This window comes from Choloepus didactylus, chromosome 21 (genome assembly GCF_015220235.1).
Source record: "Choloepus didactylus isolate mChoDid1 chromosome 21, mChoDid1.pri, whole genome shotgun sequence".
NCBI classification, from domain to species: Eukaryota; Metazoa; Chordata; class Mammalia; order Pilosa; family Megalonychidae; genus Choloepus; species Choloepus didactylus.
The window spans coordinates 45,698,740-45,723,192 of NC_051327.1; the positions used below are offsets into that span (position 1 = coordinate 45,698,740).

The 24,453-nt window shown below is 34.8% G+C and overlaps 1 protein-coding gene, 1 non-coding gene and 1 pseudogene across 16 annotated transcripts in view; all 3 read left to right on the plus strand.

Annotated features, from left to right (window-relative positions):
* Positions 1-13,207: 13,207 nt before the first annotated feature.
* On the plus strand, positions 13,208-14,138 carry LOC119517271 (annotated as a pseudogene).
* Positions 14,139-15,237: 1,099 nt separating this feature from the next.
* On the plus strand, positions 15,238-15,339 carry LOC119518349. Its single transcript, XR_005213738.1, has one exon. It is a non-coding gene; the product is annotated as a U6 spliceosomal RNA (small nuclear RNA).
* Positions 15,340-21,194: 5,855 nt separating this feature from the next.
* LOC119517152 (syntaxin-binding protein 5-like) overlaps positions 21,195-24,453 on the plus strand; it is an 82,858-nt gene continuing 79,599 nt past the window's right edge. For 2 of the 15 annotated variants that reach the window (XM_037813722.1, XM_037813724.1), the window contains exon 1: positions 21,195-21,772. In XM_037813722.1, the coding sequence (XP_037669650.1) occupies positions 21,528-21,772 (245 nt within the window). In that variant the 5' untranslated portion in view covers positions 21,195-21,527. The remainder of the gene's footprint in view (positions 21,773-24,453) is intronic. The other 13 variants (XR_005213494.1, XR_005213495.1, XM_037813719.1 and 10 more) reach the window with 11 other exon arrangements.

Genomic DNA, 24,453 nt, shown 5'->3' on the forward strand with positions numbered 1-24,453 from the left:
TCAGGATATAATGATATTGATTACATTTTTCTCTTTGGATTGAATAGCCCTGCCTTGTTCTTCAGTGAAAAGGAACTGTAGTGAAATCATTTGATAATAACTAAAGAACTTTAGATTTAAATTTTTGAGACTATTCTATATGCAATGCATATGCAGCTTAATTATAACACAACAATATGTAAATACCACAAACCTTGACATGTAAAAATAAAAATAAAACATAAAACTCAAATGTGAAATTGATCAGTAAGTGCACTAAACTTTTCAACTTTCATTGTGAGGAATTAATAAATTATATACAAATTGGAGAAATCAATAAATAGAAGTTTAGGGGAATGATAGTAGTATTATGGTAGAGTTAGAAGCCCCGAGTGTTGATACCACTGACAGAAACATTGAAAAACAAGCAATAATTTGCAAAATGAACTTTCTCAAACTCCAGAAAATACTCCAAGTATTACAATATTTAGAAAATGCTGAATCTAGAAAGAGAAAACTTAAAATGGTAAGAAAAACACCTGGAACATTCACTAGCCCAGCCCACACTGTCTCCCTGGCTGTGTTTGAGAAAAACCCTTCCTTCCGGTTTGGGTCCCTTTCCTGAGTTCAAGAGGGAGTAGAGTAACCTTTCCTTGCTTATTGGGTTGCACGTATATCTGTATATCTGCTCAAATTCATCTGGTGGCAGTCTGAAAGACTAATGAAAGACACCCATTTCTGCCTTGCCTATCCCAGAACCTAACTTGAAGTTGAAGTGGCTGACAGGGTCACTGAAACACTGTAAGACAACAGGTGAACCACTGCTGCATGGGGCAGAAGATAACAAGTTAGGACAAATCATAGAGAAACTGGAGCTGTGAGGAAAATCTGAGATTTTGGGGGGAAAATAGAGCATTGGGATGTCATTGGAATTAATAAGGGAAATAATAAGGCCATGCATACACATGCACACAAAGACCTGAGAGTGCCCTATGTTTTCATCTCAGACTGTGCAATCCTGGCTAAGTGCCGAAGGAGATCACCAGCACAGAGACAATCTGCAGACTGGGAAAGGTTTATTTTGTTTATTCTTTGGTTACTTACTGCCATTCAAGAAAGCCACCATCATAACATTAGTTGTGTATAAGTTAAAGAAACAGATATGTGACATCATTGTGAATGTACTTAACAACACTGAATTATATATGTGAATGTGGTTAAAAGGAGAAATTTTAGGTTGTATTTTTATTATAAGAATAAAAATTAAAGAATGAATGTAGAACTGTACAACACATTAAGCCCTATTTAACTATGGTTTAAAGTTAATACCATAATCACAATGATCTTTCATGAATTATAACAAATGCATGCCATTAATGCAAGTTATTAACATTCTGTATATTATGTATTTTAAGCATGATGTGTCTGTAACCTAAAAATTCTCTAATAAATATTTTAATACCAATAAATTAATTTAAAGAAAAAAATCATCAGATGTGTGTGACCACACACATCAAGGGAAATAGTCTTTGTATAGTTTGAAAGAATCACTAAATTAAATGTCTACTAGAGTAATTAACAAATAAAAGATAAAAAAAATCATTAAACACTGGAATTGTGAGAATCTGATTCCCTGACATAATATATTCAAAAATATTCAAATATTCTGATATTTACAAAAATTCAAGGTATACAAAGCAACAACAACCACCGCAGGCAAGATGGGTCACTGGGAGGAACAAAATAAAGCAACAGAAACCATCAAGGAGGATGTCTAGACATTGGTTGTACCAAATACAGATATAAAATTAGCTGTTTTATACTTGCTCAAAGACCTTAAGGCAAACACAGACAAAGAGAAAAAGAAAATCAGGAAAACAATATATGAAGAAAACAAGAATATCAATAAAGAGATATGTTATAAAAGGGAATCAAACAGAAATGCAGAACATGAAAAACACATTGAATGAAAAAAAAAAAAATCCTGGGGGGTTTAAACCAGATTTGAGCCGGCAGAAAAAAAGAGAAGTCAACTTAAAGATAGGACAAATGAAACTATCTGGTCTGTGGAACATAAAGAAAAAAGAACAAAGAAAATTGAACAGAGCTGAACGGACCTATGAGACACATATATGCCACACATCATGGACCAATGTATGTATTTTATGAGTTCCAGAAGGACAAAAAAGAAAGGGAAGAAAGAAAACTTGAGGAAATAATGGGTGAAAACTTCCCAAATTTGACAAAAGGAATGCACATACACATCCACAATTCTTAATGAACTCCAAATAGGATAAACTCAAAAAGACCCACAAAGAGATTTATGATAAGGAATCAGTTGAATGCCAATAGCAATGAAATAATTGTGAAAGGAGCAAAAAACAAGCACTACAACATGAACTAGGAATCCTCAATGTGTTATGTAGTTGTGAATCCTATAAAGGTAAAGTGCTATGTTCTCATAAGAAATTATGGACACAATAAAGCAGTGGGAACAAATATTTTAAATGCTGAAAGAAAATAGTTGCCAATCAATAGTTTTATATCCAGTATACTGTGTTTCAAAAATAAGGAAGAGATGAAGATATTCCCAGATAAGCAAAAGCTGAGGGATTTCCTCAGCACTAGACCTGCCCTAAAAGCAGTGCTAAAGGCATGATTAAGGCTGAAAGGAAAGGTCACTAAGTAATGGATCAAAGTGGCATAAATAAATAAAGCTCTATAATAAAAATAACTATATGATTAATTATTACTGCTATTACTATTGTGTTGTATTTTATGATACGCAGTTCTGCACCTGACTTCATAAAGTTTTCAAATGCAAATGAGTAAAAAGTAATGATAAAGTTGGCATCAAATCAAATATGATTGTTTTAGATTTAATACGCAATATTTAAGCTCCATGGTAACTGCAAAGAAAATATATGGCAATATATACAGAAAAAAATGAGAAGGCACTTACTTGGTATAATTTAAAAAAGGAAACAAACATGAAATTTTGACATTAATGGAAATTTGATAGATGAAAGAGATATGTCTTATGAAGATCAAATATCAAAATGGCAGAAGAAAGCCCTGAAATAAGAGTAGTTACTTTAAATGTAAGTAGATCAGACTCTCTTGGCAAAAGGCAGAGCTTGAGAGAATGGGTAAAAGACATGACCCAACTATGGGCTATTTACAAAAGACTCACCTTAAATTCAAGGACACGAGTAGGTTGAAAGCAGAAGCATGGAAAAATATATATTATCCAAAGTGCAACCAAAAGAGAGCTGGTTTAGCTATACTAAAGTCAGACTTTAAGTAAAATATATTAGGAAGTAACAAGAAGGTCATTATATACTGACAACGGTGTCAATTCAATAAGAAGACATAATAATTATAAATTTATATTCACATAAGGGCAGAACCTCAAAACATATGAAGCAAATACTGAAAGATTCTGAAGGGAGAACTTAATTCACCACTTTCAATAATGGATATAACTTCTAGAAAAAAACATCAATAAAGAAACAGAAGACTTGAATAATACCATGAGCTAGCTATATCTAATATATATATATATATACACACATATTATATATATATGTAAACAGCAACAGAATACACATTCTTCTCTAGTACAGATGGATCATTCTCCAGCATAGGCCACACGTTAGGTAACAAAATAAGCGTCAATAAATTAAAAAATATTTAAATCATTAAATGTATGTTCTCTGACCACAATGGAAAGAAACTGAAAATAACAGAGGGATAACTGAAAAAATTCACAAATATGTGGAAAATAAGCAATGCACTTATAAGCAACAACTAGGTCAAAAGAGAAATCTTAAGAAAAATTAGGAAACACTTTGGGGCAAATGAACATGAAAATACAACCTACCAAACTTATGGAATACAGAAAAGGCAGTGCTGAGAGGGAAGTATGTAGTTGAAATGCTGTCATTAATAAAGAAGAAATATCTCATCATAGACCTAAACCTCACATCTGAAGGCTGTAGGAAAAGGAGATTTAACTAAATCAGAAGTGAGCAGAAGAAAGGAAATAAGAAAGATTAAAGTACAGATAAATAAATTAGAGAACAAAAAGCAAAAGAGAGAACCAACCAAATCAAAAGTCAGTTCATTGAAAAGATCAGTAATATTGACAAAACCCTTGCTAAAATGACAAAGGGGACGGGGGAAGAGAGGACCAAAAAACTAAATTAAAAAAAAAAAAAGGTGGGCACATTAATATTGACCGCTTAGAAACAAAAAGTATTATAAGAGGATACTATGGACGCTTGTATGCCAATAAATTAGATAACCCTAGATGAAATGAATATATTCCTAGAAACACAAAAGCTACATATAATGATTTAAGATCTCAACAGACTGATAAAAAATAAACAGACTATGCTGCAAAGGAGCGACTAGGCCTGTGTATAATTGTGCCTAAGAGCCTCCTCCTGAATGCCTCTTTGTTGCTCAGATGTGGCCCCCTCTCTGTAGCTAAGCCAACTTGAAAGGTGAAATCACTGCCCTCCCCCCTATGTGGGATCAGACACCCAGGGTAGTGAATCTCCCTGGCAACGTGGAATATGACTCCCCAGGGAAGAATGTAGACCCAGCATTGTGGGATGGAGAACATCTTCTTGACCAAAAGGGGGATGTGAAAGGAAATGAAATAAGCTTCAGTGGCAGAGAGATTCCAAAAGGAGCCGAGAAGTCACTCTGGTGGGCACTCTTATGCACAATACAGACAACCCTTTTTAGGTTCTAATGAATTGGAATAGCTAGCAGTAAATACCTGAAACTATCAAACTACAACCCAGAACCCATGAATCTTGAAGATGATTGTATAAAAATGTAGCTTATGAGGGGTGACAATGTGGTTGAGAAAGCCATATGGACCACACTCCCCTTTGTCCAGTGTATGACTGGATGAGTAGAAAAGTGGGGGGAAGGGGGGAAGGCACCCAGTGTTCTTTTTTACTTTAATTGTTCTTTTTCACTTTAATTTTTATTCTTATTACTTTTGTGTCTGTGGTAATGAAAATGTTCAAAAATTAATTTTGGTGATGAACACACAGCTATATAATGGTACTGTGAACAACTGAATGTACACTTTGCATGGTATGTGAATATATCTCAATAAAAATGAATTTAAAAAATTAAAGAAAATAAACATCCTGAATGAGTAATCAAAGAAAAAGCACAGGACTAGATGGCTTCATTGGTAAATTTTTTGAAACCTACCAAAAAATTTCCACCAATCTTCTTTAAACTCTTCAAAAATTTGTAGAGGAGGAACTACTTCCTAGCTCATTTTATTAGATCAACATCACCATAATACAAACGACAGACAAAGATAGGACAAGGAAAAATTACAAATCAATACCTCTTATGCAGACAGATGCATAAAATACTCAAAAAATATTACCAAACTGAATCCAACCTCATATGAAAAGAATTATACACCATGATCAATCAGTATTTATTCCAGGTATGCAAGGGTAGATCAGCATAAGAAAATCAATTAAGGTAATATGCCACATTAACAAAATGAAGGTAAAAACCACATGTTCATCGCAATTGATATAAAATAGTCATTTGACAAAATCTAACATGCTGTTTTGATGAAAACACAAAACTAGGAATAGAATGAAAAAATCATCAACACATAAAGGGCTTGTATTAAAAACCTAAAGCTAACATTGTACTCAAATGTGAAAGACTGAATATTTCCCTCTAAGAGCAGGAAAAACACAAGGACACCCACTGCCACCAGTTAGTCAATATTTTACTGGAAGTTCTAGCCACTTCAATGAGGCAAGATAAAGAAATAAAATGCATCTAAATTAGCAAGGAAGAAGTAAAAGGTACCGTATTTTCAAGTGACATGATATTATACTCAGAAAGTTCTGAAAAATCCCAACAAACCTACTTGTGCTAGTAAAATTATCAGATAATTGAGAGGTACAAGATCAACAGTCAAAAATCTGTAGGGTTTCTATGCACTAGTAATGAACATTCTGAAGAAGAAATAGATGAAAAATTCCACTTTCAATAGTAAGGGAAAGAATCAATATACAGGAATAAATTTAATCAAAGATGTAAAGGATTCATACATGGAAAACTGCAAAGCATTTCTAAAAGCAATCAAGAAGACCTAAGTGAATAGAAGAACATTTGCGTTCATGAATTGGAAGACTGAATATTAAGAAATCTATTCTACCCAAAGTGATTTACACATTCAACACAATCTCGATCAAATTCCAATGACATTCTTTGCAGAAATGGAAAAGTCAGTCATTAAATTTATATGTGAGAGTAAGGGACCCTGAGTCATTGGAATTATCTTGAAAAGGAGAATGAAGGTGGAAAACTCACACTTACTGATTTTAAAATTTATTGCAAAGTTACAATAATCAAAATAAGACAGCAACAGCACAAAGATATTTAGACCCATGCACTTGAACTGAGAGTTCAGAAATAATTTCTCAAATTTATGGGCAATTGATTTTTGACAATAGTGCCAAATCCACTCAATGGAGAATAATTAGTCTCTTCAACAAATGGTATAGTAGAAACTAGATATCAATATGCAAAGGAATGAAGGTGGAGGACCCCTACCTCACAACATATTAAAAAAAATTCAAAATAGATCAAATGCCTAAATAAAAGAACCAAAACTATAAATCTCCTAGAGGAAAATATCGAGAGGCATATTCAATGCTTTCTGTTAGGTAATGCTTTCTTAGACTTTATACCAAAAGCATGAGCTGCAAAAGAAAAAAATAAAGAAAGAAATAGACTTCATCAAAATTAATACTTTTTGAATCAAAGCACTTCATAAGAAAAGTAAAAATACAATGTAAGAAAAAGGAGAAAATATTTGGAAACCACATATCTGATAAGAGTTTAATTTCCAGAATATATAAAGAAATCCTACAAGTCAATAACAAAAAGACAAACAACACATTCAAAAACTGAGCAAAAGACTTAAGACTTTTCTCCTAAAAGATATACAAATGATCAAATGTACATGGAAAGATGCTTAACATCAAAAGCCATTTGGGAAATGCAAATCAAAACCACAATGAAATACCATTTCACACCCACTAGAATGCCAATTATTAAAAAAACAGAAATCCTTTCTTGTGATAAAAAGGATACAGAGAAGTAAGAACACTCATTTATTGTTGAGGAGATGTAAAATAGTGCTACCACCATGGGAAACCTTTGGCAGTTTCTCGTAAAGTTATGAATAGAATTACCATATGACCAGGTAATCCCACCTCTAGGTATATACCCAAAATAATTTAAAACAGGGACTTAAACACATATTTCAACAACAATGTGTGTGGCAGAATTATTCACCAATGTCAGATGGAAGACACTCAAATGTCCATCAACAAATGATGGACAAATAAAATGTGGTATATATACATATAATGGAATATTACTCACATAAAAAAGGAATGATGTTCTGATTTATTCAACCACATGGATGAAATGAACCTTGAAGACATCATATTGTGTGAAATAAGCCAAACACGAAAAAGAGAAAACTTGTGTTAACTCACTGATATGAAATTATTAGAATAAGCAATTCCATAGAGTCAAAATCTAGAATAAAAGTTACCAGGGGGCAGGGTGAGAGATGGGAATGGAGAATTAATGCTTAATATGTACATAATTTCTGTTTGGGGTGATGGAAATGTTTTGATAATGGATGGAGTTGATGATAGCAATACGTTGTGAATGTAATTAACATCACTGAATTATGTATTTGAATGTGATTAAAAAAGGGAAATATTATATATACATTACCAGAATAAAATTAAAAGCAAAAGAAGGAAATTTGTCAATATGATAAAGGAAATCTAGGGAATCTCAAAACTAACAGCATGCTTAATAGTGAAAGACTGGATTCTTTACTCATAAAATCAGGAACAATACAGGATGTCTGTTTTCACCACTATTATTCAGCATTTTACTGGAAGTGCTAACCAGGGACATTAGACAAGAAAAAAGAAAAAACAGCATCCACATATGAAGGGAAGAAATAAAATTATCTCTATGCACAGAAGACATGATCTCATATATAGAAAATCTTGTAGAATCCACACATTCACCTCCCTTTCACACATACACACATACACACAAACATACTTACATACATAATTGTAAGAGATAATTAAATTAAGCAATGTTACAGGACATAAGATTGACATGCAAATATCAGCTTTATTCCTATAACAAAGCAATGAACAACCTTAAAATGAAATTAATAAAACTGTTCCATTTGCAATAGCATTAAAAACAGTAAAATTCTTAGGAATAAATTTAAACAAGGAAGCACAAGACTTTTACACTGAAAACAACAAAAAATGGATGACAAAAATCAAAGGAGACCTATGAATGATAGCATATCCTATATTAATGGATTGTAGAAAATATAATTATGATGGCAATAGCCCCAGAGTGATCTAAACTCAGCGCATTTAGACGAAATGCAAATGCTGAACCTAAATTCACAAGGAATTGCATATAATCTTGAATAGCCATAATAATATTGAAAAAGTAGACAATGTTGGAGGACACAAAACTCCTGATATTGGCAATGGATTCTAAGATATGGCACCAAAATCTCAAGTAACAAAAGAAAAAAGTAATGAAGAAAAAATAATATGAATGCTACAGAAACAATTTCAGAAAGTAGAGGAGAGATTGACAACCCATTGCATGAAATAAGAATTGCCTAAATGCCAAACCACATTAAAAAAAAAAAAAAAGACAGACAAATATCCCTTTTAAACATAATCACTAAGTTATTTAACAAAATATTAGGAAACCAAATCCAGCAATGTATTTTCCAAAACTAATAATGTACCATGACCACCTGGAATTCAACCTAGGAGGAAATTCTTGGTTTTTCATTCAAAACCCACTCAATGCAATTCACTGAATTAACAGAATAAAAGAGAAGAATCACATGACCATTTCAGTAAATATTTGTGTATAATACTTAATCCAGAAATGTGATTTATAAAAAAGTTAGCAAATGAGGACTAGAAATGAACTTGTTCAACCTGAAAAGCATCTATTTAAAACTTAAAACTAATATCACACTTAATGGTGAATACTTTCCCGCTAAGATTGATATCCAGATAAGAATATTTATTCTCAACATTTCTATTCAGCATTTTACCAAATGTTCTCACCATTATAACAAGGTAAGGAAAATAAATAAATGACACAGACCTTGTAAAGGATGATACAAAATTGTAAATATATTTGCTTGCAGATAGCATGATTCTGTTGGCAGAAAATATCCAGGGCTTTACAAAACAGAGACCAAGTCAGTGAATTTAGTCAGGTCACAGGACACAAAGTCAATGTAGTAAAATCAATTGTAATACTACAAGCGAAAAAAAAAAAAAGAAATTAGAAGGAAAATGCTATGTACAATACGGTTAGAAAACATGAAATATTAGGGGTAAATTTTTAATATATATTCAAGTACTGTATATGAAAACCAGAAAGTAAATGGATCAATATATCAAGTTAATAAATATGAATACTCATTATTTACCATGTCAATTTTATAGATTCAATGCAATTCCATTTAAAAGCCAGCAGTAATTTTGGAGAAAATTACAAGCTTATTCTGAATTGCTTCAGAACTTCCAAAGAGCCTAGAGTAGCAAATCACTTTCCATAAAAGAACAAAGTTGGAGTAATTTCTGTACCTAATTTCAAGACTTCCTATGAAGCTCCAATAAAAAAAAAAAAACTGTGTGGCACTGGTATAAACATATAGCTGGGTGGAACAGATTGGTAAGTCTAAGGCAGACTCAAATATATGAATACTTTTTACAAAGTTGTCAAAGTAATTTAGTAGGAAAAAAAGACTTTGCAATCAATTTTGCTGGACCACCTAGCTATCCGTATGAAAAATATTGACCTTAAACTATCACACAAGATAGACAGAAATCAACTCAAATTGGGTCAGTTACCTTTGTGTTAAAGCTAAATCTATAAAAATTCTAGAATAAAAGTATGACATTGAAGTAGACTAATATTTATTTTATGATACAATAAGCATGAATCATAAGAAAAAGATGAAAATTGGACTTTGTCAAAATTTTTAAACTTCTGATCATCCGATAACACTTTGGTAAAAGTGAAAATGCAACCCTCAAACTCGTAGAGAATTAAATTTATATCATATATATGACAAATGAAATTATATATATATAATCTCAACTCATTCACAAAGTCACCAGTTTCTGAAATGGGTGAATTACTTGAACAGAAACGAAACAAATTAAGATATAGTACTAGGCAATCACAACATGAAAAAAAATTCACAATAATTTATCACTACATACCCTGAAAATTGAATAAAAGGAAACAAGGGAAAGGAAAACAAAAACTAACTATACAAAGTGACAAGGATTTAAAACAACTGGAACTCTATTCTTGCGGTAGAGATACCTCTCTATATTTTTACTGCTACCTAGTATTCCATTGCCAGCCCATGGGCATCAGAGCTAACTTTAATCTGCAGCATTCTGGTGCTACTGGCTACTTCTAAAGCTCTCTGGTAAAGTGTGAAAAACAATGTTAGAATCAAGTATTTTAAAATAGCTGCCATTATTTTTACACTGTCATTGATCTAGCTCTCAAGTAATCAACAGCAGGTTTCCAGAAAATGTTTGAGATCAATAATAAACAGAAGCTCCCTCTGTGGCATGAATCAACAGGGAAACTTCATCAAAGATTCACACACTGGAATGACATTGCCCTGCTATTCACATGGCATTCAGCTCTCTCAACAGCAGAGATTCAGGCAGAGAATGAGGACCCTCACTTGCTTCAGTTTCCAAGTGCAGGGAATACACTTCCCATTAATGAATGGTTATATCTCAAATATGGCTCTCCAAAATATCTGTTTCTAAGTCAAAGACTTTCCATCAAAGGAGTTAATTAATTCCTGGGAGAGCAAGTAACAGCTACAAGACCAGGGCCCTGAACCTTTATGGGAACCTTTAAATACCTGCTCAATGCAAGGTGCAAATGTTTTGCTGTTTTTCGCATCTCCAGAGGAAGATTCATCATGGGCAGAATTACACATAAATGCGTTTCATCCACAGTTTTTTGCCTCTTGCCCTGCAGGAACAAAACCATCATTATATAGAAGGTCAGTTCTCCGTAGAGTTTCGACTGAATCCATTCTAAATTAAAAACCCCTGTTTTCTGGAAAAAGGTTTTTCAGGATTTAGGTTAAGAGGAAAGGTTTAAACTCTTAAGAACACTTTCTCAACAACTGTTGATTTGTGTTAACTGAATAATCTCTTTCCGAGTGTATGACATCTTCATATTGGAAGTTATTTATTCTAAGAGGAAGTCAGTTTGAAGACAGGATTGCTATGTATACCCCCCAAATACCATTAAAATAATCTATAAAGACCACTAAGGTAATTTTTTCAATAGTGCTGACTTATTAAAGATTGTTACTTTCCATATATACAAATCATAATTTTCAACACTTTTTGAATGTAGTAAAAGGGTATTTCTTCCCCATCCCAATTCTTCAAAAGCTCTTAAGTATCATTAGCCTCATTTAACAGGGAAAAATAATGTGACTTATAGTAGATAAGTAATTTCTAGGACTGTAACCGAGATCTCTGACTTCTGCCACCATACTTTAATCTTCAGAAAAAATCAACACTAATAATAAGGGTGGAAACAACATTTAAATATGCACACAACAGACACAAATAGGAATAGTAAATGACATAAAAATCAGCTGATAAGTTTAGCCAACCAAGAACCTGAAGAATCCTTCCTGGGGTCAATAGCTATTATGAGTTGGATAGTGTAAGTACTGGTCGATTCTTTAAAGATAAACTTAGGGATTAATCTTATTGTGCTTTTCACATGGTTACATGTTTCTCTGTATAATTTTTCTAAGTGTCATTTCTTCTGATCTCCAGGTGCTTTCACAGTCAGTCATAAGATGGAAGATATGAAAGCCTATATGTGTCCCCTGCCCTGTGCTGGATATGTTCACATACTATCTCTCAACCAGTTCAGTCTCTGAGGTGGATATTATTACTCTGATTATACAGGATGTAGGAGATTGAGGAATGCACCCTAGATCAAAGAAGTTGCAAGTGAAAGCACCAAGATTTTAGCTAGTCTTCTGATTCTAAAACCAATACACAAAACCACTGTGACAGTCACTTTCAGCATTTTGCAGAAGTCTCTTGGGGGACCACAGAGAGCTAGGAATAGGGAAGGAGAGATCAGAGACTGAGAGAAGTGCCAAGATCAAGATTAGGGGGCCCTTCAATGAAATCTGTACCACATTTTAAAAAATATTTAAAACATCCAATATGCACATTATGTACATCTATATATATATATATATATATATATGTTTGTGTGTATGTGTGTGTGTGTGTGTGTGTGTGTGTGTAGGCTGATGTACCTCCAAAAGAGTATCAAAATTATAATTATTATGGTAATATGAAAAGAAGATTGCTATTTTGGTATTGTTTGTTATAACAATCTAGAGTATGTTATGTTTGAATGCTTTATAGCAGATTTTTTTATGCTTTCTTTCATTACCATGAGCCTGTTATTCCTTATGTCATCTGCTACAGTTTCCTAACTAGTTTCTCTGTCTCTGACTTCCACCACCTTTTTGAATCTTAGCCCATTCTTTCTCCAAGACACACAAAGATCTTTACAATACCCCAATAATGCAACATTCCTCTTTTCCCAGATTTCTGTACATCCTTCCATTCATATGCTACTCATCTTCCATGGTTTTAAATTTTTTATTGTATTTAGAGTAAATTCTTTAGCTTTATACCCATGGATTTTAGATGCATCTTCTATCTACCTTTCCAAGATTATAAGTAAATATACATACTTGCCATTGCTTCTAAGTTTGGCTATTAGTTGTCAGCAAGCACAGATGATCTCCTATTTTATCTATTTACAAAATATCTTCATATATAGACTCTTAACAGCATTTCAACTGGAAAGTAGTTTAAGTACTTTTTTCTCCCATGTAAAAAAAAAAAAAAAAAAAAAAACTCCTAAGAACTGACAAATAAATAGAATCCTGACATTATTATTTCTTATAATGAGGAAGTTTAATAAATTTAAAGACATATTAATGAAAACTTTCTTTTCAGGTAATATAATTAAATTCCCCATGCAATTCATGGAGAGTAGAAATAACGTGACAGAGTTTGTACTACTGGGGCTTAGAGAGAATCCAGAAATGCAGAAAGTCATAATTTGTTGTGTTTCTTGTCATCTACATCACTGTTGTGGTAGGAAATGTGGTTATTGTGGTCACCATTGTCACCAGTCCATTGTTGGGTTCCCCCATGTATTATTTCCTGGCCTATCTCTCCTTCATAGATGCCTGTTATTCCTCTGTCAATACTCCAAAACTAATTGTGGATTCACTCCATGAGAAGAAGACCATCCTATTCAATGGATGTATGACCCAAGTCTTTGGGGAACATTTCTTTGGAGGTGCTGAGGTCATCCTGCTTACTGTGATGGCCTATGACCGCTATGTGGCCATATGCAAGCCCTTGCACTACACAACCATCATGAACTGGCAGTCGTGTGGGCTACTTGTGGGGGTGTCATGGTTGGGAGGTTTTCTTCATGGAATCACACAGATCCTCTTCACATTTCGATTACCCTTCTGTGGCCCCAACATCATAGATCACTTCATGTGTGATCTGAACCCTTTGCTCAATCTTGCCTGCACTGACACCCACACTCTAGGACTTTTTGTAGCTGCTAACAGTGGGTTCCTCTGCATGTTAAACTTCCTCCTCTTGTTGGTCTCCTATGTGGTCATCCTGCACTCCCTAAGGAACCACAGCTTGGAGGCAAGGCGCAAAGCCCTGTCCACCTGTGCCTCCCACATCACAGCCGTCGTCTTGTTTTTTGTGCCTTGCATATTTGTGTACATGAGACCTCCAACTAATCTACCCATTGATAAAGCAGTTGCTGTATTCTATACTCTCATAACTCCCATGTTAAATCCCTTAATTTATACTTTCAGAAATGACCAGATGAAAAATGCTATGAGGAAACTGTTCAGTAGGAAAGCTAGTCCAGATGATTTTTAAATGTCTCTGGATCCCAAGAAAATTTCAACTGAGGAAAGGGTCAGAAGTATATTTGGGGGTGAATGCACAATTTTGTGATTTTACTCAGGGCCATTGATAGTATAGTTTGGATGATTTGCATGCTGTGTGAATAAAACTGTTAAAAAAAGAAAAGGAAAAAAGTATATCTGGGATTTGGGGATTAACTCAACAAGAGATACTTGTGGGAGACTGAAAAACTAATCACTAGAATCCATCAAAGGAAGCAGAAATGAGAGCAAGAAATCAGAAAAAACCTGAAGACCACTTTTTTGCATATTTGGAAAATTATGCTAAATTGTAGCTTAGCTTTATGGACTTAATTCTTGTGTATGGATTCATAAACTTTCCTCATAAAAAATAAAAAAAATATTAAAATATATTGGTATTGGGAAAAATAGAACAATCCAAAGAGATAGAGACTACTACAATCCCCATTTTAAATATGAGGAAACTGACAGAAATGGGAACATAACAATACAGATGCTTGTTTTGATAGTTTTCACAGTCATGCTCTAACTGCTATGAAAATCTTCCAAGCAATGATGAGAGAACTGTCAAAAAATTATAATGCCAACAATTTATTGAGCCAGAGACTCTGCTGGGCACACTATATATATATATTTCATTATCTTGGGATAAAAAACCACTAATTTTTCATTAATAACTCTTATGATTATATATCAAAATTCATGATCAATTATTGCCTGTGACATCATTGTAACTAACTGTAATTCAGAGCTATAAAATTAATGGCCATTTAATCTCTGAGTGATAGGTAATGAGATTATGCTGTGTTTCTTATGGGATTCAGAGCAAATTTGTATTGCTCATTTAACCCAACTGATATCCTAAAATAAAGACTAGTGATTCAAATAAAGTAACACTTGAATGTCAGGCAGAAATTTCTATTTGTTAAATATGCACTTATACTCTATGAAATACTTGCCAGCAAGACACAGTTATTTTGCAAGGTAACACAACAGGTGGTACACAATAAACACTGAATGAATGTACCTGAGTATAAATAATATGAATAAATTGGATAAAATATAGATCATAAAAATAGGATGGAAGGTCCTTGCTTCAGCAGCACGTACACTAAAGTTGGAATGAAACAGAGGAAATTAGCATGGCCCTGGTACAAGAATGACTTGCAAATTTTTAAGTGTTCTATACATCTTGGAATGATGGAAATGTTTTGGCGATGGATGGTGGTGATGGCAGCACAATTTGTGAATGTAGTTAACAGCACTGACATATGTATCTGAATGTGACTAAAAGAGGAAAAGTTAGATTGCATATATGGTAACAGAATAATTTTTTAAAAAAAACCTATGGAACAACACTACACAAATGGTGAACCCTAAATTAAATGATAGATTATAGTTAATACAATTATAAAAATGTGTCATCATCAATTGTAAACCAGTGTTCCACACCAATGTAAGGTGCTGAAATACAGTGGTTTATGAAAAGCCTGTATTTTATGTCCGATAGTTCTATAAACACTCAGCTGCTCTAATAAATAAAAAAAAAAGTAGTATGGGAGTCATGGGAATTGTTTCCTAACTTTACCTGATCCAGATTCTAAGGAGAATTTTAGCTAGATATCATGGGGGAATCACAATTTACTACTCTTGCTTAAACTCAAGTGATGAAGAAATTGAAAGAAAGATTCCCAGCATATGAACAAATAGTTGAATTTGTCTTATACTCCATGCTGTCAGCAAGGTTTCATTATCTTGTGAATGTGAACTATTTAGGATATATTTCCTTGTTTATCAGTTTAACTTTTGATAATATTTCATTATTAATTTTTTTTTTTAAAAAATGTGGCTCTGTCTGCACATAAATCAATTTTAAGGTGAATATTTCCCACTTCTTCCTTCCTTCCTTCATTAAGCAATGAATATTTTTGAGTCCAAGGAGAGTAGCAGGCAGCGTGATAGTGTTGGGCTTCAGTGGTGAATATAAAAGAGGCATCAGTCCTGCCATGCTGCACATCTTCAGAGCTTATGATGCATTGGGAGACTCCCAGAAGAGAGCAGAGATTACAATAGCATGGGGTGCTATGAAAGCTCATGGGAACAATAACCAGCAAAGTCAGGAAAGGGTAAGGAAAGACCCCCTAGATAAAAGATATAAAGCATGGGACCTGAAGGATGCAAAGGAGTCCACAGAGACATAGGCATCAGGTTGCAGTGAGAGCATTCTTAGGAGAGGGAATATATAACAAAGTATTTATTGAATCCCTGTCACATGCCAGGCACTATACTGAGCACTCAGAGGGTAACAGCACAAATAACAAGACATGAACCTGGAGGGATGTGAATGGCGAAGGTCAAGAAGAGCCTATAGTCATGTTAAGACTTGATGCTAAGGGCAATGTAAGAGAAATATTGAGAGGTCTTTTAAACTAATGACTAAAACAATTAATCTTGAGTTTTAAAATGATAACTCTAGCATGGTGTGGGTAAAAGACTTAAAGCAAGAGAACAGGAGATTAAAGAATGAAAATCTGAACTGTGTTGGTGTCAGTGGGGATTCAGAATGTGGTGGATACTGTTTTTTCTAGCAGAAATTTTCTTCACTAGATCGGTACCACCATGTCCCAGCTGCTTTGATTCTGGGCTTCTAACAGCTCATATACCTTCCTTCTTTGGATATTTGCACCAGATTAAATGAGAGCTGCCTGACATGAGGGATTATCCCCACTGCCCCAGGGCCCACCAGTGTCCAATGACTGATTGGCAAAGAGATACAAAACACTAGACACCATGACTCACATGGAAAACACTCTGTATTGGAATCTGTTTTCCCAGTTCCACTGACTCTGCTCTATGTGGAAGCCAGACTTTGTTGAGACCACACCTTTTGTTCTCTCTTCTGTAATCTATTTAATGCAAACCTTTCTCCTGTAAATCTCTGTCACAAAAATCTCTGTGCCAGATTCTTGCGTCTAGGAATCCAGCCTATCATGGAAAGATAGAAAAGGATTCAAGAGACAATTAGGTTTTATAAACAAATGAACATGAAGTAGGATAAAGATTAGAGAGAAAAGAGACAAGGGTGAAATCCAGGTTCTGGCTTAGAACATTGAATGGAATTGGAAACTCAAGATGAAACACAGAGAAGATGAGTGTCTTTGGAATACATTTGATGAGATGACATGGGAGACATCCAAAAAGCAATGTACAGGAGTCAGCTGAATATAGGGCTCTCATCCTTAGAAACAGGATTGGGCTGGAAAAATGTAGGAATCTTTAGTATACAGATGGTAATTAAAAACATAAATGCATGAAGCATCATCTGGGAAGAGTGTGTAATGCGAGAAATGAGGAGGGAACAAGTTTAATTTGTCTTATACTCCATGCAGTCAGCAAGGTTTCATTATCTTGTGAATGTGAGCTATTTAGGATATATTTCGCTGTTCATCAGCTTATCTTTTGGTAATATTTCATTGAGTGGCACTGGTACTTAATGGGTGGTACTCAAAGGGTGTATTCAATGGCCTATCAGATGATCCATAGCCATTTTCATATTTTAGAAAAAAAAATAAACTTATTGCAACATAAAACTTTTTTATAAATACCAATTTGTATATTATTAGAGATTCAATAGGATATCAAATCCAAAAATAAAAGCATGTTGCTAATATAGAAGACCATTCAGAAAACAAGGAAGAGTCCCTGATAAATGAAAATGATTAACAACATGAAAAAATCAGTTAAATAGAATTAATAATTCCTTGTAAAGAGGTTAAAATTTAAGCTGCTAATTTTAATGATATTGTTACTTATATAGATGGAAAATGCATCAGAGGAATTTGTATTACTGAAATGTATATGACAAAGTGCATCTGTTTATAGTCCCATAAGGAGAGAACATAAATATTGGCGCATGGAAAGTAATCAAAGATAAAAAGAAAGTAAATATTCCAGAGATAAAGAAAGACACAAGTGTTTATAATGGAAGAGTCTATCAAGCGTCATTAGTGTGAATTTAAAGAGACCTACTTCCAGACTTATCTCATTATCCAATGATAATTAGGCAATATAAATTTTTCCAGAGAAAGAGAAAAAAAAAGTTTGCCTAAAGGAGTAAAATGCGACTGGCATCAGATTTATCTGAAACACTAGAAATTGGCAGACTGTGAAACAAGGTCTTTAATAAGTCAATTGGAAATTATTGGATTGATTCCAATTGATAAGTCATTGGAAATCAATCAAAGTGTTAAAATAAGCAAATGCTGAATCAAGATAAGAACAAATGGTAGCAAAACCTCATGGCACCTTTACCACCCACCCCTAATTCCTCCTCAGTTCCGTGTGGCACCAAGGCTTACTTCCATATGAATCTCTTTCCTGGGTTCCAGAGGGAGCAGGGTAACCCTTCCTTGCTTATTGGGGTGCATGTATATCTGCCCCAATTCAATTTGTGGCAGTCTGAAGGACTAATGCAAGACATTCATTTTTGCCTTGCTTCTCCTAGAAATTACACTGGGCATAGAAGAGGCTGACTGATCCACTAAAACACTGGAAGATAACAGTTGAACCACAGCTGCATGGGACAAAAGATAAAAAATTGACATACAATATGAAGCCCAGGGCTGTGAGAAAAGCTGCAGTTTGGAGGGCAGGGGATAAAGCCTTGGATTGTCCTTTTACACAGGGAGTTAAAAAGGCCATGCATATTAGCACAGGGAAAGACTCATGCACCAAAAGACTTGAGAGGGCCCTCTGCCTTCACTTCAGCCTGTGCAATGCTGGCTAAGTATGGAAGGAAAGCACCAGTCCAGAGCAAATCTGCAAAGACTGGGAAAATAAATCTCTTTCAGTTTGGTTTTTTTTTTTTTTTCTTTATTACCTCCTGAAATTCATGAAATAACTGTCATAACACTAGTGCATTAAAAACTAAAGGAATAGAGCCTTAGTGACCACAAACATCAAGGAATAGTCTTTCCATAGTGTGAAAATGCAGTAGAAAAACAGCATACTATAGCCATTAACAATTAAAAGAGAAAAGATTAGTAAACCCTGAAGAAAAGAGAGTACTGATTCCCATTGACAGTAAATTAAAATATTAAAAAGTCCAGATTTTTACCAAAAATTATGTCATTAAAAAAAAAAAAAGAAACCACAAGAAAACATAGGTCATTGAGAGGAGCATAATAAAGCAAAAGAAACCATCAATGAGGAAACCAAGACCTTGAAAATACCAGCAACAAAGCTTAAAATAACTGTATTGAATTTGCTTAAAGAGCTAAAGGCAAGAACAATCAAAGTAATAAAGGAAATCAGGAAAACAATATATGAAGAAAATAAGAATATGAATAAAATGTTTTATATGGAAAAGAACCAAACAGAAATACAGGACATGAAAAATGATGTGACTGATTTTTTTTAAGAATATTTATAGAAGGATTCAAAGCAAATTTGAGCTGAAAGAAAAAATAATTAGTGAAATTATAGATAGGACAATTAGAATTTTCCAGTTAGAGGAACATAAAGAAAAAGAATGAAGAAAATTGAACAGAGACAAAGGGATCTGGGGACACATCATTTGTATCAATATCTGCAAAGTTGAGTTCCAAAAGACAGAGAGAAAGGAGAACATCTGAAGAAATAGTGGCTGAATACTTCCCAAATTTGGCAAATAACATGAATATATACACCCAAAAATCTCAACTTCAAATAGGATAAAGTCAAAGAGACACATAAAGAGATATATAAAAATCAAATTGTTGAATGTCAATAATAATCATTGAAAGAATTGTGAAAAAAGCAAAGGAGAAGCAACACATCATTAACCAAAGATCTTCAAATAAGATCAAATACAAGTTTTTCATCAGAAATCATGGAGGCTAGAAAACAGTGGATGACACATTTAAAGTACTGAAAAAAAAATGTCATCCAAAATTTTTATATCAGTAAAACTAATTTTTAAAAAAGTGAGAGATTAAACAAAAGCTGAGGGAATTCATCACCACTGGACCTGCCCTAAAAGTAAGCTAAACTGTGCTCCTCAGGTTTAAAATGAAGGAAACTAGACCATAGACCAAACTGTAAAAAGAAAGAAAGATCTCAGGCAAAAGTCACTACATGGGGAAATATAAATGCCAGATTTTTAAATTATGCTTTGTTACCCCACGTTTTATCTTTTACATAATACAATGCATAAAAAGCAATTAAAATATATGGTTTGGGACACAGTGGAAAATTGTAGTGTTCAAAGAGCAACTTAAAGGAGAGGATGGAGGAGCATGAATACTAGATTTAATATGCTATTTAAGTTAGATAGATAATGAATCAAACAAGATTATTATAGCTTTAGGATGTCAAGAATTTATCACAAAACAAAATGAGAAAGTGATTCTTACTGTTTCACTCAAAAAGATCAACTAAACACAACAGTAAGGAATAATGGAATAAATGAAGAACAGAAAAAGGGACACAAATTACAGAAACCAATTGCAAAATGTCAGAATTAAGCCCTTCATTATCAGTAATTACTTTAAATTTAAATGCATGAAACCCTACAATCAAAAGAATAGACTGGAAGAATAGAGAAGAAAGCATGATGTACCTACATATTGTTCATTAAGAGACTCCTCTTAAATACGAATACACAAATTGGTTGAAAGTAAAAGAACGGAAAAATATTTCTTGCAAATAGCAAGCAAACCAGAGCTGGGGTGGATAAACCAATATCAGATAACATAGATATTTAGTCAAAAACTGTTACAAAGGACAAAAATGGACACTATATATTGAGCAAAATGTTGACGTATCAAAATGATTTTGAACATATAAACATATTTTCAACTAGCAACAGAGCCCCCAAATATGTGAGGGCATTATTATTCACAAAATTCTATTTAGGGGCGCTTGCGCACACCTGGCGGCCTGCTCCGTCGGTGAGACCGTGAGGCGCCTGCGCACGCCCAGGGGTCTGCGGGGGTCGTGGCGCGCCTGCGCACGCCGGCCGCCCGCTCCGCGAGGCCCCGCTGCCGCCCCCTGGCGCCGTGGGCTCGTCGCGGCCGTCGGTGTCTGTCGCTGCTCGGCGGGCGTTGGCGCCGGGTGCTGGCCCGTCAGGGAGCAGCGGGCGGTCCAGTCAGCGGCGGCGCGGGCCCAGCCGGGGAGCGCGGGCGTTTGCGTGGGGCCGGGTGGCCGCGACCGAGGGCGGCGGCCGGAGCGGGAGCGGCGGGCTCGGGCCATGAGCGCGCGGGCGGCGGGGGCGGCGCGGGGCCCTCCCGCGGCCAGGTGAGCCGTCAGCCGGGCGCGGGGCCGCCGTCGCCGCGTTTTCTGTGCGGGTTCCGCGCGCGCCCCGGGGCCGCTCGTCCCCTCAGGTGGGAGCCCCGCCGAGACCATGAGGAAATTTAACATTAGGAAGGTGCTGGACGGCCTGACCGCCGGATCGTCCTCGGCCGCGCAGCCGCCGCCGCCCGCGCCGCCCGGCAGTCGCGAGCCCGAGGTCGCCGAGACGTTGCAGGCCGAGCACTTCCAGCTCTGCAAGACTGTCCGCCATGGATTTCCCTACCGGCCCTCGGCCCTGGCCTTCGACCCTGTGCAGAAGATCCTGGCAGTGGGGACTCAGCTCGGCGCTCTGCGGCTGTATCCTTTGTGGGTTCCGCCCTCGGTCCCTGGGCTGGTTTAATGGCAGGGAAGTGGCTGGCCAGGTCTGCAGTCAGTGAAACCCGGGGTGCTGGCTTTTCCCCTGGTCCCACATTCTCTCCTCTCAGAGTTAGACTCATCTTTACAGGGTCAAACATCTAAGTAGAGGTCTCGAGTTTTGCTATAGTAATTTCTTTCTTTGTGAGGTGCTGGACATTTCTAAGGGTCTGTGGAAGAGGGATGAGCTTAAAAGACATCAGCACGGCCTGCATTTTAGTTGCTTTTTAAAACTATTGTGCATGGGAGATGTTAAACTTATGACCCACTTATTATTCTAATGAATCAGTGTTGAATTTGAATTTGATTGTTTCTGACTTATCATCTAGAGAAATCATTAGCAGAAAATGTAATATTAACTTTATATAAATATTTATGAAGCATTGACAGTTTTGGAAGTTTCAGAGCATTTTGTTGTCAAGTGCATATGGATAAATATGATCTCAATATGTTTTCCCTCTTATAATCTACATTTGTTATGATACACTAAAACAGTTGTACTTTATTAGTGTAGAGAGAATTATTTTTCCCGGTTATCCATGAATTGTTGTAGTTTTGGTATAAGATTTTTTTCAAATACCTACTCATTCGTCAAGATTACTTTTTTAGTTTGAACATTGGAGAATATTTCTCACTTCCTCTTTTAAACTATTTAGCTTGAAATAAAAATTATGCCTTTGCTTTAAAAAAAAAAAAAAAAAAAAAAAATTCTATTTAGGAAAAGGGATGGCTTTCCATTAAAAGCAGCAGAGTTTAATGTACCACATTCAAGAAAAGCCCAGGACTAGATGACATCCCTATTGAGTTTTACTAAACATTTTGTGGAGAATTAACACAAATGCTTCTTAGACACTTCCAAAAAAATTAAAGAGAAGGGAATACTTCTGAACACATTCTGTGAGGCCATTATTACCCTAATACCAAAGCCAAATAAAAATACCACAAGTTAAGAAAATTACAGACCTATATACCTAATGAATATAGATAGAAATCCTCAAAAAAGTAATAAGTCATTTCCAACAGCAGATGAAAAGAATTGTACACTTACATCTATGATCAATTTACTTTTGACAAGGCTACCATTTCCCATTTGACTGGGAAAGAATAGTCTCTTCAACAATGGTGTTGGAAAAACTGGATATATATATTGCAAAAGAATGAAGAAGGATCCCTACTTCACACCATATACAAAAATGGATAAAAGACCTAAATAAAAGAACGAGTACTATAAAACTCCTAGGAGAAATGTAGGCAAGCATCTCCAGGATTTTGTGTTATGCAATGATACACAAAACACAAGCAACAAAAGAAAAAAATAGATAAATAGGACCTCATCAAAATTATAAACTTTGCATCAAAGGACTTTATCAGAAAAATGAAAAGACAACCTACCCAATGGAAGAAAATATTTGGAATCCACATATCTAAATAAGGATATCTATTCAGAATATATAAAGAAATCATACAACTCAATAATAAAAAAATCAAACAACCCAGTTAAAAATGGGCAAAATACTTGAGTAGACATTTCTCCAAAGAGTATTTACAAATGGCTAAAAAAAACATGGAAAAATGGTCAACATAATTAGCTAGTAGGAAAATGCAAATCAAAACCACAATGAGTACCATTTCACACTCACTAGAATTGCATTACTATTAAAAAACAAACAAACAAACAAATAAACAAAAAAACCAGAAAATTACAATTTTGGAGAGGATGTGGAGAAATAGGGACACTTATTCAGGTTTCTGGTAGAAATGTAAAATGGTGCAGCTGCTGTGGAAAACAGCTGGCAGTTCTTCAAAAAACTAAGTATAGAATTAGCATATGACCCACCAATTCCTCTGCTAGGTATGGACCCCAAAGAATTGAAAGCAGCGACTTGAACAGCTATTTTCACACTGATGTTCTTAGCAGCATTATTCACAGTTGCCAAAGATGGAAGCAACCCAAGTGTCCAGAAACCAATTAATGTGTAAATAAAATGTGGTATAAACATACAATGGATTAATAGTCAGCATTAAAAAGGAATGAAGTGCTGGTTCATGTGGCAACATGGAAAAACTTTGAAGACATTATATTGAGGGAAATAAGACAGGCACAAAAGGACAAATACTGTATAATCTCACTCATGAAATAATTAGAATATTCAAACTCATAGAAATAGAGTCTAGAATATAGGATACCAGGGGCTAAATTAGAGGTAGAGAATGGGAATTTACTGCCTAATGTGCACAGAATTTCTATTTAAGTTGATTGCAAAGTTTTGGAAATGGATGGTTTTGACGGTAGCACAATATTGTGAATGTAATTAACCACTGAATTACATATACAAACATGGTTAAAAAAGGAAATTTTAGGTCAAACATGTGTTACTAGAATAAAAGTTAAAATATAAAACAAAGGACTATATAACACAATGAACCCTATTGTAAATGATGGTCTATAGTTAACAGTACAATTATAAAAACATTCTTTCATAAATTATAACAAATTTACCACACTAATGCTGGATGTTAATAATATGGTGGTATAGTTGGAAAAAATACACCCTATTGTTATCTATGGACTATAGTTAATAATACAATTATAATATTCTTTCATCAGTTGTGACAAAGGTACT